The sequence below is a fragment of the Cynocephalus volans genome, chromosome X (genome assembly GCF_027409185.1).
Source record: "Cynocephalus volans isolate mCynVol1 chromosome X, mCynVol1.pri, whole genome shotgun sequence".
Lineage (NCBI taxonomy): Eukaryota > Metazoa > Chordata > Mammalia > Dermoptera > Cynocephalidae > Cynocephalus > Cynocephalus volans.
Window position 1 is genome coordinate 116,293,740 of NC_084478.1, and position 20,186 is coordinate 116,313,925.

General features: G+C 34.0%; 1 protein-coding gene across 1 annotated transcript in view; it reads left to right on the forward strand.

Annotated features, from left to right (window-relative positions):
- The window catches only part of NRK (Nik related kinase), a 135,537-nt gene that overhangs the window by 95,776 nt on the left and 19,575 nt on the right, over positions 1 to 20,186 (forward strand). Inside the window, exons 14-20 of the mRNA XM_063084051.1 lie at positions 4,671 to 4,775; positions 7,756 to 7,823; positions 9,546 to 9,640; positions 13,340 to 13,437; positions 14,583 to 14,950; positions 16,475 to 16,808; positions 19,459 to 19,645. Of these exons, the coding sequence (XP_062940121.1) occupies positions 4,671 to 4,775; positions 7,756 to 7,823; positions 9,546 to 9,640; positions 13,340 to 13,437; positions 14,583 to 14,950; positions 16,475 to 16,808; positions 19,459 to 19,645 (1,255 nt within the window). The remainder of the gene's footprint in view (positions 1 to 4,670; positions 4,776 to 7,755; positions 7,824 to 9,545; positions 9,641 to 13,339; positions 13,438 to 14,582; positions 14,951 to 16,474; positions 16,809 to 19,458; positions 19,646 to 20,186) is intronic.

Here is a 20,186-nt window from a genome sequence, read left to right on the forward strand (position 1 = left end):
GACATTTTCACAATGTTAATTCTTTCAGTCCCAGAGAATGGGATATCTTTCCATCTTCTTGTGCCCTCTTTAATTTATGTCAACAGTGGTTTGTAATTCTCATCACAGAGGTTTTTCACATCCTTGGTTAACTTTATTCCTAGGTATTTTATTTTTTTGGTGATTATTGTAAATGGGCTACCATTCTTGATTTCTTTTTCTGCTAGTTCTTTTTTTGACTGAAGAAATGCTACTGATTTTTGTGCATTGATTTTGTATCCTGCAACTTTCCTTGAGATCCTTTATCAACATGATGTGGTTTTTTTGTAGAGTTTTTAGGCTGTTCTATATGTAGGATCATTTCATCTGCATACAGGGACAGTTTGACTTTGTCTTTTCCAATCTGGATGCCCTTTATTTCCTTCTCTTCTCTGATTGCTCTGGCTAGTACTTCCAACACTATGTTGCATAGGAGAGGTGAGAGTGGGCATCCTTGTCTAGTTCCTGTTCTTAAGGGAAAAGCTTTCAACTTTTTCCCATTCAGGATAATATTGGCAGGGGGCTTGTCATATATGGCTTTAATTGTGTTGAAATACTTTCCTTCTATACCCAATTTATAGAGTTTTTATCATGAATGAATATTGAATTTTGTCAAATAAGTTTTCAGCATTTGTAGAGATGATCATGTTTTTGTCTTCGATGTTACAGATGAGTTGAATCACATTTATTGATTTGCATATGTTGAAACAACCTTGCATCCCTGGGATGAATCCCACTTGATCATGGTGTATAATTTTATGTATGTGTTGCTGTATTCTATTAGATAGTATTGAGGATTTTTGCATCTATATTCATCAAGGATGAATAGTTTTCTTTTTTTGTTGTATTTTTGTCTGGTTTTGATGTTTGGGAGATATCGTAGAATGAGTTTGGGAGAATGGTTTCTGTTTCAATTTTTTGCAATAGTTTATAGACAATTGGTATCAATTCTTCTTTGAAGGTTTAGTAGAGCTCTGCAGTGAAGCCATCCTGTCCTTGGCTTTTTTGTGTCAGGAGACTGCTGATAACAGCTTTGATCTCTTTGATTGTTATTGGTTTGTTCAGGTTTTCTATGTCTTCTTTGCTCAGTCTTGGTCGTTATTGTGTGTCCAGAAATTTAACCATTTCCTCCAGATTTTCAAATTTGTTGGCATATAGTTGTTTATAGTAGTCTCTAATGATTGCGTGTATTTCTGAGGTATTGGTTGAAATATCACCTTTTTCATTTCAAATTTTTGTTATTTGTGTCTTCTCTTTTCTTTTTTTAGTTAGCCTTGCTGATGGTTTGTCAATTTTATTTATCTTTTCAAAAAACCAACTTTTCATTTCATTGATCTTTTCTATCATTTTTTGGTTTTCTATTTTATTTAGTTCTGCTCTGATCTTAATTATTTCTTTCCATCTACTAACGTTGGGTTTGGATTGTTTTTGTTTTTCTAGTTCTTTATGGTGAAGTGTTAGGTTGTTTACTTGCCATATTTTCATTCTTCTGAAGTAAGCATTTAATGCAATAAATTTCCCCCTTAGTACTACTTTTGCAGTATCCCACAGGTTTTGATATGATGTGTCATTATTTTCTTTAGTTTCAATAAATGTTTTGAATTTCTCTTTAATTTCTTCTTGGACCCATATCTCATTGAGTAAGATGTTGTTTAATTTCCACAAGTTTCTATAGTTTCGAGTTTCATTTGTTATTGATAAATAATTTTAATCCATTGTGGTCTGAAAAAATACATGGAATAATTCCAATTTTTTTGAAAAAGTTGAGATTTGATTTGTGACCTAACATGGTCTATCCTGGAGAATGTTCCATGTGCTGATGAGAACAATGAATATTCTGAGGTTGTTGGATTAAATATTCTGTAGATATCTGCCAAGTCCAATTGGTCTAAAGTGTTGTTTAGATCTTGTGTTTCTCTCTTGACTCTGCCAGATGATCTGTTCAATGCTGAAAGTGGGATGTTCAGGTCCCCTGCTGTTATCGTATTAGTGTCTATCTCTTTTTTTAGGTCTAATAATGTTTGCTTTATAAATCTGGGTGCTCTAATGTCATGTGTTTATTTATGATAGTTATGTCTTCTTGATGGATAGATCCTTTTATCATTATATAGTGGCCTTTATCTCTTTTTATGGTTTTTGGTTTAAAGTCTATCTTATCTGATAAAAGAATAGCTACTGGAGCTTGTTTTCATTTCTATGTATGTATGCTTTCTAAGTCTATGTATGCTTTAACAGATGAGGTGAGTCTCTTAAAGGCAGCATATTGTTGGGTCCATCTTTTTAAATCCAGTCAGTCAGTCCATGTCTTTTGAGTGGGGAATTTAATCTTTTTACATGGAGTTATTATTGAAAGGTGTTAATTTACTCCTGACATTTTACTGATTTTTGTTTGGATTTTTAAAATATCTTTCTGATTTACTGTTTGTCTTCTGTATTTCCTGGTTTCTTGGGGTGGTAGATAAGCTTTTTGTTCTCTCTATATTGTTAGTATTTTTATTTTACTGGTGGGATTTGCTCTTTCTTGAGTATTCATGGTAGTGATGGTTTTTCTTTCAGGTAAGACCTAGTACTCCCTTGAGAATTTCTTGTAAGTCTAGTTGTGTGGTAGTGAACTCCCTTAGTTTTTGTTTGTCTAAGAAGTATACTATTTGTCCTTCATTTTGGAAGAAAGCCTTTCTGGGTAAAGTATTCTTGGCTGACAACTTTTGTCTTTTAGTATTTTGAATATATCATCCCATTGTCTTCTGGCTTTTAGGGTTTCTGATGAAAAGTCTGATGTTAATCTGATAGGGGCTCCATTACAAGTGATTGATGCAGCTTTTAAGATTCTTTCTTTGTCTTTGAGTTTGGTCAATTTGACTCCAACATTTCTTAGAGAAGACCTTTCTCTATGTTTGGGGATCTCTGAGCCTCCTGAATCTGAAGATTTGTGTCTTTTCCTATATCTGGGAAGTTTTCTGCTGTCATTTCATTGAATATGTTTTCAGTACCATTTCCTTTTTCCTCCCCTTCTGGAATACCCATGATTGAGATACTTGAGCGCCTAAGGTTTTCTGTTATCTCTCAGAATATTTTCAATTTTTTAAATTCTTTTTTCTTTTTCTTTCTGCCTATGTTATTCTGAATTGGCCATCTTCAAAGTCAGAAATTCTCTCTTCTGCTTGTTCTAGCCTGCTGGTTAAATGCTCTGTAGTGTTTTTTATTTTGTTGAATGATTCATTTAGCTGCACAAGCTCTTCTACATTCTTTTTCAGGGCACTGATTTCTTTGTGCATTTCTTCTTTCAGGTCCTGTATACTTTTTCACATTTCGTTGTGCTCTCTAACTGAATCTTCTTGTATCTCATTTAGTTTCCTTAGAATTGTTGCTCAAAATTCGTTGTCAGTCATTTCAAGGATTTCCTGTTTATAGGATCTAGAAATTGAGAGTTGTAATATTCCTTTGGAGGTGTCCTACTTTCTTGATTTTTCATATTTCTGTTATCTCTCCATGGATGTTTAGTCATTGTGGCAGAGGGTTTCACAGTCCTCTGTTCCACCGTAGTGTCTGTCCTGGATTCCACAGGGGCTGCCTGTTCGGAGCTGCTGCCTCCGTTGGCACCTGGGGTTTTGTGGGTCAGCCTGGTCAGGGGAGGGGACTCGCCTGGGCCTGCTGCCCTGCTGGGTTTGGTTCTGCTGCTTCCCTCAGGGCCTGGGAGTCAGCGGGTTCAGGCCTCTATAATTTCTTTCTACAGTGATTGGTAGTTCAAGTGTAGAGATCTTTCACCTCCTTTGTTAAATTTATTCCTAGGCATTTTATTTTTTTGGTCGCTATTTTAAATGGGCTTGCTTTCTTGATTGCTTTTTCTGCTAGTTCCTTGTTGTATGATAAAAATGCTATTGATTTTTGCATTTTGATTTTGTATCCTGAAATTTTACTTAAATTGTTTATCAACTCAGAGTTTTCTTGTAGAGTCTTTAGGTTTTTCTCTATATAGGATCATGTCATCTGCAAATAGGGACAGTTTGACTTCAGCTTTTGCAATCTGGATGCCTTTTATTTCTTTCTCTTGCCTGATTGTTCTGTTTAGTACTTCCATTACTATGTTAAATAGGAGTGTTGAGAGTGATACCTGAAATTTTATTAGAGTTTAGAGACATATGTGGGTGCTTCCTCTCACCAATAGGAAAAGAAAAGACATATTTTCATCACACTCTTTGAGGAGGTAATATTGATTGACTTAAAAAGGGAAAAAAGTTTCCTCAACTCCTAGAGCTTGATTAGGAAGAAATATTTTCACCACTGTATTAGAGATCTTCCATTGCTCAGGAGGACCAAACTTTGGAGTTAAAACAGTTTATTAAATGTGACAGTAAGGGGTTATGAGTATATCATAACCAGATCTTTTTCACCTGAATCCCTTAGATGAGCTTTAGCAGGTCAGTGATCCTCTTGCAAATATATGCAAATACGCATGTCTATCTGCAGCATTCTATGGACAATTTGTAGCATTCCTGAGATTTTGAAAAGGATTAGAACTAAAAACTATTAGAAAGTACTGGTTTCAATTATTTTTAATATTTGGAAATTATTCTTTTAAATTATGTATTAGGATGATGCAGTTGTTCCTATCTTTTCCATGCAATTAAAATATTTTCCTTTTTTTTGTAAAGGACAAAGAAGATGAGTCATCAAACAATGAAGTATTTCATCCGATTCAGGCTGAAGTTGAAATAGAACCTTTGGAGCCATATGTTCCGAATCCTAAAGCAAATGAGGTAAATTTCTCTATATGTGTTGCTGTGACATTAGTAAATGCCTAAAATAGTGCTTCTTAAACTTTTTGGTCTCAGGGTCAAGGGAAACTCTTAAAAACATTGAGGACCCCAGAAAGCTTTTGTTTATTATATGGACTGTGTCATACAATATTTAGCTTATCAGAAATTAAAACCAAAAAATTAAAAATGTTTAACTCATTTAAAAAGAAAGAAAATCATCACATGTTAACTTAAAAAACACAATTTTAATTGAATATAACTATATTTTCCAAACAAAATTTTAGAGAGAATGATATCATTTTACATTTTTGCAGATCTCTTTAATCATCTCACTTAATGGAAAAAAAGATGAATTCTCATATCTGCTTCTTCATTCAATGTGTTGCCATATGTTGTTTTGGTTGAGGTACATGTATAAAAGCTGGCCTCTTAAAAATAATTAGTTGGAAAGGAAGAATTTTTATAGATTTTTGAGTTAATTGTGGTGGACAGTCTTTGGTAATACACCAAAATTAGAGAAATGGAATCTAAAACCATATCAGTGAAATTTTGTAATATTAAAATCATTTGGTTTGTCTTGTTCTATGAATAGATGTTTGCACATGTATGATTTTAAACTTCATGCGTTGGTCAATTGGAAAATATTGATTCATCGTGTATGTAGGTCTTCCCAAATGTTTACATGTTTCATTATACAGTATCAAAAAATAGCATTTGCTAATATCACCATCAATTTCATCATAAAAGTTGTTGAGCATTGGTAAACTGTCAAATGCTCATATAATTTAAAAAATGCTAACTTTCCCTTGAAAGCTCAAATCTTATCATTGCTAACAAATAGCATCCGTTGGATTTTTTTCCTCTTGAATTGACAGATTTACTTCATTCACTTAAAATAAAATGTGTACCAAATACTCAAAGTTTGAATAATCAATAATCATAGTTTTTGCGTCAGTCATTCTTTAAGTAAAAATGCTGCCCATGAAAAATGCAGGTAGTCGTTTGTAACACAATCGTATATATCTTTTTCCTTGATTAATTATCTCTGTGCTCCGATGCGGTTTGTGACAGGGCCTGGGTCATTTAACCTGTGGTTTATTTTCTTACACTTAGAGGAGTAATTACGTCAGTCCTAATGTCCAGGTTGACTTCTGTTTTCGTGACTACACTAATAGTATCCTCTTTAGCACATGTATTGTTGAGGCCAGAGTTGTAGGTTTAATTTTTGTGTAGACAAAGTAGCATCCTCATAGCCAGCACTTACAACATCCAGCCATATAAAAATTTTTTCACCACTAAGGGAAATTATTAGGTGAGTGTGTGAAGGACTTGAACTCTTGCCTTATTGCTGGTGGGTCAGCAGCCTCTTTCTTGTTCCTAATCAGCACAAGATGCTTCACAAGAGTCTATTATGATGTCTTTTATGGACAATTTTTAAAATATATAGTCCCCTGATGCTAGCAGTCCTCTGAAATGAATAATAAAGGCTATTGCTTTATAAATAACACAAGCAGAAAGAACATAAACTGGATTGTATTATTTAATTAGAAAAGGCAATATGTCTTCCTCTTTGCTTTATTAAATGACTTTACTCCTACTCTCAGGTAATAATTATTACCTTAAGCATGACACCTTAAGCAGGAAATGTAATGATGATCTGTGTCTGATTTGGAATACATCATTTGCCTTAGTATATGCTATTCTTACTAATAATTTTCTTCTCCCCATTTTTCAGACTAAATACAGCCAATTCATATTAGGCAGTCTTTCTTATATTTGGCCATTATCTATTCTGAATAATTTTGGCTTCTGGTTTACTAGTGTCAAAAAACTTTCTGAGACCAGCTTCATAAACCAAGAGGCCTAGACTGGGTCAGTCTGATGCCAACTACCTGGATTGAAAGCAGAAAAAGTTAGCCAAGCAGATGTTTATCCCACATAGTGCCAAACATCTGGCTATATTTGGAAACACTCATTAGCAAAATGTGAAAGATTGACAATATTTTCATTTCTCACCTCTCTGTCTGTGTGCAAAGACAGCCTTGATAAGTCACTTCATAGAGAAAAAATAGTGGACTAAGGCTAGTATAGTTTCTAGAAACTATACAGTGATTTTATCAGCATAAAAATGCTAGGTTTTTTAAAAACATAACACATTGGAGTTTCCTTTCTAAAGAATCGAGTATGATGACTCCTTGCATGTCAGAATGGCTTACTTTTTTAAGCAGCTAAAAACTATTGAGTAGAAACCTAATAAAAAGCAAAGCAACATTCCATGGCCCTGCTACCAATGTTGGCAGAAAGTAAATTTGCATCACTGATGGAAGCTGGCTCATTATATGTGCCCTTTCTTGAGTGTTTTGCTGTATTAGATGAGTGTTTAACTAGTAAAATCCATATTAATATATTTGGAGGTGAAAATGCATTTGGGACAGTTTTGACTCCTGAGAGATTTTAATAATGTCTATGTGTGTGTGTGACAGCTTTTGAAATTCTAGGTTTAGCTTAAAAGGGTGAGTGAGTGAGAAATGTGAACTTGAATTCTTAAATTCTGAGTAAGAAGTTTAGGCTTAATGTATAAAAAGTAATGTGATAAAATGGAAATAATATTAAATTAGGAGCTGGGAGACCTACATTCTGATTTTAGATGCTCCTTTGACTTGATGTAAAATTCTTAGAAAATTCAGTTTTCCTCTTGACTACAGATTCTTAACAACAAAATTCGCATTTTTGGTTATATTATCTCCAGAATCTGTCTCTATACTAAAATTCAAAGATAACTATCAGAAATTATAGCTAAAGAGTTCTAATATTATACTATAAGTAATAATGAAAATAGAATCTATTTATGAAAATCTTATATTATAAGTTGAATTTTTAGAAAATGTGAAGAAAGGCATTTCTTCATTCCCCATAAATTAATAGCTCAAAAGAATTTATGATGTAGAGTTCTACCAAAGTATTGCATTGTGTCTTTAAGGTCCCAGAAAGATCTACATCTATGCCTTACAACCAGGATCATGCACACGATGTCAAGCTCTCTTCAAGGTATCTGTCTTTGATTTCTATATTCAAGTTACTCATGATTATCACATGGAAAATGAAAACTTTTTCCTTTAACACTAAGTTCTGTGTGAAGTCAAAACTAAGATATCAGTGACAACATCACTGGCCCACATTTAAAATCTTAAATCCAACGGTCTACTAACTAGATCTTTTACCTTTGGACATAACTGTAGTCTCTGTGTCATTTAGTTTGATAATTAGCTGGCAAGTTCCACAATTTAAAAAAAGAAACAATAACAATTCTTTGTCAGTATTCAATTGGCAATCAATGATAAAATGATATGAAATTCCAAGTGACTTTTATTGCATGTACTACATGATAAAACGCAAACACAATTTATCCCTAATCTCAGAAGCTAATGCTACAGAATGGGCAAGACTGAAAATGACCTATATTCAAAGCCAAATCTACGACCCAATATTAAATCAATAAAATATCATATATATGCCAGTCACTGAATTTTTTGATCTTTGTAATATTGTTGATCTTCAGTAATTTTCAAAGATTATGTTCTGTATTTTAGATGTTATATTCAACATGTTATATTTGAATGACAAATTTTAAAGTAGATTTTCTTTGAAAATCATATCCCCTCCAATCCCAGCTCCCAATGACAGAATTTAGCCTATATTCATTCATTCAGTCATTCAGTAAATATTTATTGATCACTCAGTATATCCAAGTTACTGGACAGTATGGTCAGATGGCATAGTGTTGATATTATGTTGTATATATATTCCGGCTTCATTATTTTTTAAAACCTCATACATTTATGTCTTCAGATTTAACTGGTGTTCAGAAATTTTGAAAAATTCTAAAGCAAGACTAAGTACTTTATTTTTCTCTGCGCTCAGTAAATGAGTTGTCATAGTCCTCCTGATCTCCAAGGGAAGAAACTAGTTTAGCTTTGAGAAGTTGTTTTTGGTATCATGGAACATAACTTTAATAAAATCTATTATATAAAAAGTCAATGTTAAACTGGACACAATTGTTCACTTTACAAAATTATTTTTGAATTTAGAAATAACAAATACATTGCCTTTAAATATGGTTAAATTTATAAAATTAATTTAAATGAAACTTATGTCTTTCCCTCTGTTCCGGGCCTAAATCAATAAACAAAGTCTTCCCCATACAGAAATGCTAAAGCAACTGTAAAATTCAGAAGCACTGGTCCAAAGCAACTTGCTAAATATTCTTTGAATTTGAATCGTAAGAACTAAAGTGACCTATCTGGTTATCCATCTATCTGTCTAAACCAGGAACATGAACTAAAAGCATTTAAAATCAGGATAATAATAATAGAATATTTAACATAATAATAACTTACTTTGTTTATTAGGTTAAAATACTCACATACACTACAAGGTTATGTTTATTGCCGTGTTACCCAGGTAATGATATTGTCTAAATATTAACTTAAAGAAAGTTTAAAGGAATTTAGAAATAAACATATGTGAAGGAAACATATACTGCATGGAAACATATTTATTTCTATATTTTGGAAATTGTTTCTCTGTTCTAGATAAAATAGCAGGTTTGGGGGATAATGGAAATTGTAAAATATTACTTAAGCTTCACTTGTTTTCAATTCAATATATAACCATATATTTAAGCAAAACTATTTGTTGGTCTTTATGTTGAGTTGTTCATTCCCCTTATGAATGAAGGACATGGCACATGCTTTTCTGTCTTTTCATTAGTGTTCCTCAGCGGTCTATTTTGGAGCAAGCTCAGAAGCCCACTGACATCAGACAGAGGAGTTCGCAAAATCCTCAGAATTTTGCAGCAGCATCAGGTGATTCAAAGCACAAAGTTTCAGTGGTCAAAACACAGAGCTAATCTTTAACAGTTTGTATTTCAGAAGTCAAGAAAGACAAATTTCAAGAAGGAATGAATCAGTAGTGTCAGGGAGGCCAAGTAGGATTAGGACCAAAAGACCATTAGATTTGACAATTGGGTGGTCAGTAGTAACCTTTGAGAAATGGAAAATATTTTTTTGAAGTTTCTTCTTTCAGTTGGGTAGTAGTTAGTAATGTGTCGAGGGAGGCAGAGAGAATCAACTTTATTTAGTTTCAATACCAGGTGAGAAAAATATGAGAACGGAACTTGGAGAGGACACTGCAATAGGCTAATATTTTCAGGTAACTTTTAGAATGAGCATGTGTTTTATTTATCAGTTTGCTATTTTGCCTCCCCCAAATATGATATATGCAGTGTCTTGTTAATATCCCTAAATGTTGCAAACTGATGGTTTTATTCAGAATGCATGAAAAATTAATTGACCAAATCATAGAAAATAACTTCACAAATTGTGATATGAATTTCAAACATGTTTTATTTTAAGATGTGCTTTTGAGGGAATTTAAGTGAGTTATAGATTTGTGAAATATTTTGATTTGTGAAATCAAAAGTTGCACCTCAGATTATAAAATCTGGCATTATACAGTTTTAAGCAATCCAGGTTAATTAAGCAAAGGAAAAATGCCTGAGTCCCTCAGTCATTTGTAAAAATGTAGCATGTAGATTTTATTAAAACATTAATAATAAAAAGAATGTAGGTGCACTTCATTTTATGAAAATCAAATATTCCAAGATCAAAACCCTATTCCTCTGCTTAAGAGACTGAGAGTATGGCAGAATTATTTTCGTTCATTTTTCTTTCTTATTCGAATTTATCAATATACAATGCAGTTGATTTTTGTGTCTCTTACCAATTCCTCCTTCTCCCCGCTTCCTTTCCCCTTCCCACTCCCATCAACATCATATCTGTTAACTTGTCTTCACAAGTTCAAGGAAGTGTTGTGATTGTTGTGTCTTCCCCCCTCTTATTTTTTTGTATATTTATTTATTTATTTTTATTAGCTCCCACAAATAAATGAGAACAAGTGGTATTTTTCTGTACCTGGCTTATTTCACTTAATATAATTTTCTCTGAATCCATCCATGTTGCTGCGAATGGTAGGTAGTACTTCATTTTTTTTAATAGAGTAGTGTTTCATTGTGTAGATATGCCACATTTTCCTTATCCACTCATCCAATCATGGGCGTTTAGGCTGGTTCCAACTCTTGGCTATGGTAAATAGAGCTTCAATAAACACGGGAATACAGGTATCCCTTCAACATGATGGCTTCCATTCCTCTGGATATATACCCAGCAGTGGGATAGCTGGGTTATATGGTTGATCTATCTGTAATTGTTTGAGGGACTTCCAAGCCATTTTCCATAAAGGCTGCACTGTTTTGCAATCCCACCAACAGTGTAGGAGGGTTCCTTTTTCTCTGCATCCTCATCAGCATTTATTATTCTCAGTCTTTTGGATATTAGCCATCCTGACCGGAGTGAAATGTTATCACAAAGTGGTTTTGATTTGCATTTCCCGAATGCTGAGTGATGTTGAGCATTTTTTTCATGTGTCTGTTGGCCATTTATATATCTTCCTTTGAGAAATGCCTATTCAGCTCCTTTGCCCAACCTAATTTTTTAATTGGGTTGCTTGTTTTGCAGTTAAGTTGTGAGTTCCTTGTATATTCTGGATATTAATCCTTTGTCAGATGTAGATTTTGCAAATATTTTGTTCCAATTTGTTGGTTGTCTTTTTGCTTTGTTAATTGTTTCTGTTGATGTGCAGACATTTTTTAGTTTGATATAATCTCATTTGTTTATTTTTCCTTTGGTTGCCTGTGCTTTTAGGGTCATATTCATAAAGTCTGTACCCAAACCTACTTCCTGGAGTGTTCCCCTATGTTTTGTTTAAGGAGTTTTATTGTTTCAGGAAGTATATTTAATTCTTTAATCCATTTTGAGTTGATTTTGGTGTATGGTGAGAGGTACAGGTCTAGTTTCATTCTCCTACATATGAATGTCCAAATTTCCTAGCACCATTTACTGCAGATGCAGCCTCTTCCCCAGTGTGTAGTCTTGGTGCCTTTGTCAATGATCAGATGGCTGTAGGTGTATGGGAGGATTTCTGGATTCTCTATTCTTTTCCATTGGTCTGGGTGTCTGTTTTTATTCCAGTACCATGTTGTTTTGGTTACTATAGCTTTGCAGTATAGTTTAAAGTCTGGTAGTGTTATGCTTCTGGCTTTATTTATTTATTCTGAGGATTGCTTTGGTTATTCATGGTATTTTGTTATTTCATAGACCATATGGGATTTCCATGAGATCACATACTTCATCATGAAGGAAACTAGAGCACCTTACTACAGATATGTCCCAAAAATCTCAAACACTCCCCTGAACTTTTTAGTCTACTAACACACCAAAAGCCTTGAGAGTAAATGATTTCCTGCAGAAAAATAATGAACAAGAAAAGTACAGCCATGCCAGAAGATAACACAAATGATAGGATGCATTCTGTGTAATGTTCTCAAAAGACAGCAGTGTTTACACATACATACTTTTTTGAGTTGTGGTACCTGTACTTTGGCTATATATACCAAGGCTCCAAGTAAAAGAGAGGGTGGTAGTATTTATCTTTGAACTCCAAGCATGTAAAAACAATATACAGGGACCTTAGTGAAATTTTTTTTAAGGCCTACTGATTTTTTTGGAGCTTGTTAGATATTCTCACAGGATTTTAACTACAGATGTTATTTACCATACTGCAACTCAATATCAAAGCTAGATTTCCAAACTGGATAAATTTGTGTTTTAAGTGGAAATATTTGCAGTATAGAATTGAGCTACCCAATGTGATATAGCAGCCACATATGGCTATTAAAATGGAAACTAATGTGAAAATTAAATGAAATTAAAAAGTCAGTTTATCAGGCACACCGACCACATTTCACATGCTCAATATTCCTGTGTGACTAAGTGGTTACTCTACTGGACAGTGCAAATGCGGAACATTTCCATCACTGCAGTAAGTTCTATTGCACATCGCTGCCATAGGAATGTTCCCAGATATATAAAAAGGGGGTAAGTTTTATTTCTTTTCAGTAGTTCACTCCACAAATGTATTAAAATACTTGAGGATATATCATTGGGTGAAAATTGGGGTATTAGGGTTGCAGAGTCAACTCTCAAGAGTTTTGGCTAATATATCATCATCTCATACTCTGTTGGACTCTTTTTCTACTGGTTACTATGTGAGGCCAGTGGTACTCTCAGCTCTTATTCTTGACACATTTTTTAAAATAGATCTACCTAACTACGAGTCATACTGTGTACCTTCTTACACAGAGAGAAATATTTAGCAAGTGTGCACTTAATATTGAAGACAGGAAAGCCATGTAGGACCACAGACAGAGCAAAACTTGACCCTTATATTACCTCTAAAAACAGAATCTTGGCCCCATGAGAATTTACCAGGTTATATTTGGAATCACAGAGGCTGCAACAACAACAACAGCAAAAAAAAAAAAAAAAAAAGAAAAAGAAAAAGCCAACCAACAAACAAAGAAACAAGGGATTGAACTGGTGTACTACACAAATGAAGGAAATGGCTGTAATCACCACTTTTACAAATGTGTTTTTGGCATTCCATAGAATCTTCTTCTGAGGAAGAGAGTCCTGTGACCAGGAGGAGGTCTCAGTCATCACCGCCATATTCTACCATTGATCAGAAGTTGCTGATTGATGTCCATGTAGGTTTCCATCTTAATGCATTTATGTCTACTCTTTTATTTTTCAATTTTAAAATTCTTTTTAAAATTCAATTACACATTCACTAAAGGAAGGAAAAGTTAGAGTTTATTTTTTTATTAATCTTATTTAAGATAGATTCCCATCACTATGTGAACATGCAGAATGTGAAATCTAGAAATTAAAATTGAAATGGGAATAATCTTAACCAATCAGACAATATTTTATTTTCACACTCTTACGTCAGTTAGAACATGTTTGAGAGAAGAGTCATAAAAAGCTATTTGTCGAAGCTAGTCTTAAATTAAGGGGTAGAGGTTAGATGCTCAATTTTTATTTAATAGCGTTCCTTGTGTGATAGGCAATGTAAAAAAATGAAACATTTAAGGGCTGGCCAGTTAGCTCAGTTGGTTAGAGAGTGGTGCTGATAACACCAAGATCCAGGTTTCGATTCCTGTACTGGCCAGTCGCAAATAAAATAAATAAATAAATAAATAAAATAAAACATTTAGTGAAAAAATATTGTTTGATTGTATAAATAGAAGAAAAAGTCTTGCAACTCTTTTTGAAGTGTGTTTTCAAATTATTCTATTTTACTTTGTAATTACCCCTTCTCTACCATACATACATCCCTTCCAGCTTGCCCAAAAGTTGCTATATGACACATACCATACTTAAAAGTTGACTTATATTAATTTGTTTTTTAGAAGTGTTTGAGATACTTTAAGACAATGTATGGTATGTAAAACCAGAGCTGGGAAATTAACATATCAATTTTAAGAGCTATGTGTTAATCCCAGCATCAGGAGGTAAAAGGAAAAGATTACTGTATTTATAAAGCATCAAATCACCGGTTCTACTCTCCACATCAAAAACTAATATCTGCTGCTCAGCAGACAAGTAAGGATAATAAAAAACAAAGTGAGTAAATTTTGCCCTGTGTGATCCTGAAAGGCCATTAATAATCACAGCCTGATGTATGGGTTTTGGCATCTCATCCTCACTAAAATGTTGGTTTTCTCTAGTGAGTGAACATCTTTGTTTCAATTGAAAATGTATTTTAAAATGTTGTCAGCTTGGAAACTTTCCAGTCTAGAAGAAAATGAAAGGCTACTAGAGACTACATTAACCTTTCTTGTGCACACAGGTTCCAGATGGATTTAAAGTAGGAAAAATATCACCCCCTGTATACTTGACAAATGAATGGGTTGGCTATAATGCACTCTCTGAAATCTTCCGGAATGATTGGTTAACTCCTGCACCTGTCATTCAGCCACCTGAAGAAGATGGTGATTATGTTGAACTCTATGATGCTGGTGCTGGTACTGATGGTGATGATGGTGATTCTAATGATGCTTATGAAGATACTTATGACCATACCAATGGCAATAATGACTTGGATAACCAGGTTGATCAGGCTAATGATATATGTGAAGACCATGAAGATGATGACAACAATGATGAATCTGTTGATGATGTAGACAATAATTGTGATGATGCGCCTAGTTGGCCAAGGTTTGTTTTTCTGGATTCCTATCTGTGTTTTAAGTTCAGAACTACTAGTGTATTTGTTTTTTTTTTCCAAAATTTATTATCAAGAGGGTGAATGAATTTCACTTACATATTGGTAAATGGTTTGATTTTCAATAATAGATTTTCAATTGTTCTAATGCAGAACACTTAATTTTGTGTTATTTATATAATTTCTTAATTAGCACTCAAATATTTGCTAGCTTCTTTATAACTGGAAGTATCTGAGTGTTTGTTAAAATTAATGCCACTGAATCATCCTATCCTATGAAACCAGAGTGAGTGTGAGAAATGGGATACCAAATGAAGTATGCTACTTACTAACCATAAAATGAAGCCCTGATATTTGTGAGCATAGCTATGCATTTCTCAAACAGTGCGATATTGCCATGTAAACAATAAATTTAAAATGATCTTTATCTGGTTAATTAGTGGAGAAATTGCCAAGAGTTCTTTGGTCTTTTTTCCAACTAAAAAATCAGCCAAGAATTCCATTGTCAAATAAACTTGCTTTTAGAATTACCATACGCACATATGTTTAATGGTGTCTCTTATGCAAAAAAAAAAAAAAAAATAGCATTAACATTTTACTAAGCTTGGTGTTTTTTGCAAATCTCAGTTCTATAAAATATGAGGTCTATAATATTGAATTTCTTGGTGGGAGCCATAGGGATTCTATAGCAAAGCAGTCAATATATGTGTTGGAAAGTTAAGGCAGATGTCAAAATTAACATAAACTAGATATATTGCAAAAAGAATTATTGAAATATGTTGTGGTCAAGCCAAAAATATGGGCTGGGTCATTCATGTGGCTGTGAAATTGGTAATGCTTGAAGTAATCTATTATTTTAAAAATATACATGTTTTTGTTGGTAACTTAACACACATACCTAACAAAGAATGCAAATTCTCTTCCCTCTGCCATTCAAACTGCATTGACACAAGGAGAGGCACCAGCAGAGACCAAAAAAACAAGAGGTCCTCTCTCTCCACAAAGCATTCTCTAGAGTAATAGAAGAAGCATCTGATTTACGATAATAGGGGAGGACTTGATCACACCTGTCTCAGTACTGGACAGATCATCTATGCAGCAAACTAACAGAGGAAGTTAATCTATCAGATGGAGAGAGCAAATCTATGGTTATTAGATTGGGGAGGGGGATTGGATAAGAGGCATAAAGAATAAGTATGATTAGTAACAATGAATATGCTAATAAAAAATTTTAAATATTTTTTAAAAACGTAGAATGATTTCTCAAATTAAAAAAAAAAAAAAAAAAAAACTTGCAGCCAGAGAATTGATTGTGGCTATGATATTAATTCACTGTTTACAATTGACAGGACATGGGGCATTTTTCTTGTCTATATTATACCAATAGTGTTTCCATAGAGCAAAAATGTGCCTGGATATGGTAGCTATGAATAAGACACTTCCTAATTCTGTTTCATTTGCTGACTTTCAAATGTGTTTTTATTGGGTGGCTTTCATTAATTGGAGCTTGTTATCAGGGCAAGCTATGGCAGAGATGAAGGCTGCAAGCAAGATGGCAGTGATGGAAGTGATGGAAAAGAAGGAGTCTGCAGAGGTTATGGAAGCCAGAGAGCCTGTAGAAGCCGTGAAGGCAGTGCAGCCAGTGGGGGCAATGCAGCCATTAGAGATGAAGAAGGACACAGAGCCAATATAGACAGTGGAAGAAGAGGCAGCGGGGGTAATGGAGGTAAGGGAATCAGTGGAACCAATGAAGAAAGTGGAGCCCTTGAACTCAATGGAGGAGAAATTTGCTCAGAGACAGATGGTCCAGGATTGGAGAGACCCTCATCCCAGGAATTTGAACATCAAGAGGTAATGTGCTATTTGAAAAGGAGAATGAACTGCTCTCCTTGTGAATGTGTTTCTCCATGTTATATGTAGCATTTCCAGACATTCCAAATAGATTTTAACCTTCTATCCAAAAGACTTAAACATTTTAAATTGTAGATGTATAGGTAGATCTTTAGTACTTCTAATTTGGATGATTTCTATTTTCCAGGGGAAAAATCTCTCTCTCTCTCTCTCTTTTTTTTTTTTTTTTTTTTTTGCTTTATTAAACAGATCACATGTCTCTATGTCTCTTAACACGTATCTTTTTTTTCTGGAAAGAGTTTTTTGTTTGTTTTCATTGTGAAAAAAGATCATAAAGTTGACCGCTTTAACCATTTTTAAGTGTACAAATAGTAGCATTTAATATACTCACAGCATCATGCAGCCATCACCACTATCAATTTCTGGAGCTTTTACATCATCCCAAACAATGAAACAAGTAATTCCCCATTTCTCACTCCCCTATCTCCTGTTAAACTCTATTCTACTTTCTGTCTATGTACCTTATTTAAGTGCAATGATACAATATTTCTTCTTTTGTTTTTGGCTTATTCCACTTAGCATAATGTTTTCAAAGTTCATCCCTGTTGTAGCATGTATCAGAATTTCATTTCTAAGGCTGAATAATAATTCTTCATATGTATATACCACATTTTCTTTATCCGTTCATCTATTGATGGGCACTTGGGGGGTTTCCACCTTTTGGCTATTACAAATAGTGCTGCTGTAAATATTGGTGTGCAAGTGTCTGAATCCCTGCTTTCAGTTTTTGGGGGTACATAACTAGGAGTGGAATTGATACATCATATGGTAAGTCTATGTTTAGCTTTTTGAGGAACTGTTAACAAAATTTAAATTAAAACAATGTACTGTGTTTAGACAATGATTATGTCCCTCACAAAACGTTTATTGACTTTATAAATAGGTTTAAAATACTCAGGTTACACCCACAGATGCTAATTCAATAGGAATTGTCACAGAGAAGATTTGCTGAAGCGCATGGTATTTGAACTAATTCTTGACAAATGGGGAGTATCTGGATACTTGAAAACACAGGTGGGACTCCTGACAGAGGAAAGATCATGCCAATCTAATTTCCAGCCTATTGCCCTTTCATACAATGTGGCTTTGCAGATGTCATGTTCTTTCTTGAATTAGTACCCTTGTACAAGTGGTTTCCTCTGTCTGGAAGGGTGCCCCCTCACCTCTTTGCTGCTTGGTGAATTAGTATCCTTGACAAACAATCTCAAATATTATCACTGACTTCCTGAGGCAGAATTATATATGACTTCTCTATTTGCAAGCATTTTGCCCATAGTTCTATTTTAGTACTTAGTACATTGTAGTTTACTTGTTTTCTTGCTTTTCTGTAATACCAGATTATGAACTCTTAAAAGGGGGAAATTATGTCTGATTTATCCTTGATTATTTTTCTACCAACTCACCCAACATCAGGGTCCAACCTAGGGCCTGGCCTAAGATAGGCACACTATAATTAAGGAAGAAATCAATGAAAGACAGAAAGAAAGGGAAAAGGGAGGAAGGAAATTCCTTAAATAGCTTCCAATAGGAAAGCAGTATCAGTAAGAAAGTATCTATGCCTCTGTCTATCTGTGTATCTATCACTTATCTATCTATCATCTATCTTTCTATTTCAATTAAAGACATTAAACCCAGAATAGATTTCATAGCACCCTTGGGTATCTCCAGTTATCTTAAGGAAAGTTTTGGAAATTTATAGAATGAATGAATCCTTCTTTCATTTTAATTAAGGACATTTTGCCATACCATACTTTTCTGGTTGGAAAGGTCATATAAACCAGTTTTTGACAGATTGGCACAACTCTCTCAGTGCCAAGAATCACTCTTTGGATACAAAGAAGAGCTTGTCAACAGACAAGCTTATCAAAAACAGTTGGTATGTTTTTTCACAGGATATGGCATCTCACATAAATTGTAACATTTTGTGGTTTTTATTCTTAAGTATATTTTCTGTCAGTTAATGGAAGCAGGCTAGATTTTCAATGAAGCATGTTCACACTCTTGAATTTGTGTTGGTTGATTTTCCATCATTAGCTTTGTCATTCAAAATTTCTCCCTACAGGATTTTTATGCTCCCAGTTCCCTGAAGGTATCTTAAATCAGTGGAGCAGATACCCCCAACACTGTGCTTGTTATTTTTTCAAGTGACTGGCATAGCATAGCTGAATGTAAGCTTTGGAATCAAACAGACTTTGGCTTCAAACTCTGTTTCCCCTCCTCACTAGCTCTATGATGTTGAATAAATTGTGTAACTTCTCTAAGCTTTAGTTTCCTTTTAAGTAATGAGATAATTATGCTTATTTGTTGGGTTGTGGAAAGGATTCAAGAAGGTACTACATAGTTAAAATTCCACAAATATTAGGCCCAAAATTGTACAGTTTTTTTTAAATTTCTCCTCTGACATCAGTTGCCTCAATAAGTTAGTTCTCTCTCTTCTGATGACATTGTTGAGTTTTTCTAGTAAATGTGGATTTTATAGGAATGCAGATGTTACAAATTTTGCAGTGTCTATTTCAAGTGACCCATAGGCATGTTTCTACCACTGTCAACCTCTCAATAAAATAAAAATCAGTTTTTGGTTTTCTTTTAGGAGCCAGGTGGTGTAAGTGAGGCCTCAAACAACATTGCCTTAGGTGCTGCACCCTCAGCACCTAATGACAAGAATGAGAGTACAGACATACTGGAATCATCAACACAACTGGGTTTTTCTGCCAGCCACTCATCTCCTTCCAAAAGTTTTGGGGGAGCTGCTGATGCTGACTTTGCCAGTGCAATCTGTGAGTGTAGTTAATTTAATCTCTAAATGCTGCTATCTGTTCACATATTAAATAGTGTTTAACCACTGGTTCATGAACTGAAAGGACTCAAATCATTCTGATATTCAGTTGACATAAAGTTCTGATTGATATATGCTTTTTAAAATCTGCTCTCTGAATATTTATGGTACCTAAATTTAAGCTACAATTGAGAAAAAAAGTTCCTCATCTGGATTTTTTTTTTTTTTTGCATTCTAATCACAGTAACTTAAAATATATTCATATTCAGCAAGGTGTTTGAACAATCATGATTTGTGCTATCTGATGGTTTAGTAGTTACTGAAATGATACCTTCAGTAAAAAATAAAATACAATATTGATCATCACACATTGTATACATGTATTGGAATATAACTCTGTACCCCTTAAATATGTACAATCAATACATGTCAATGAAAAGGTAATTAAATTTAAAAAATGCAGTGAAGGAAAAGGAACTCTTCTGGTTGTATCTCATTTGTGGAAACATTCAAGCACATATGGTGTATAGGCTAGTAATTTC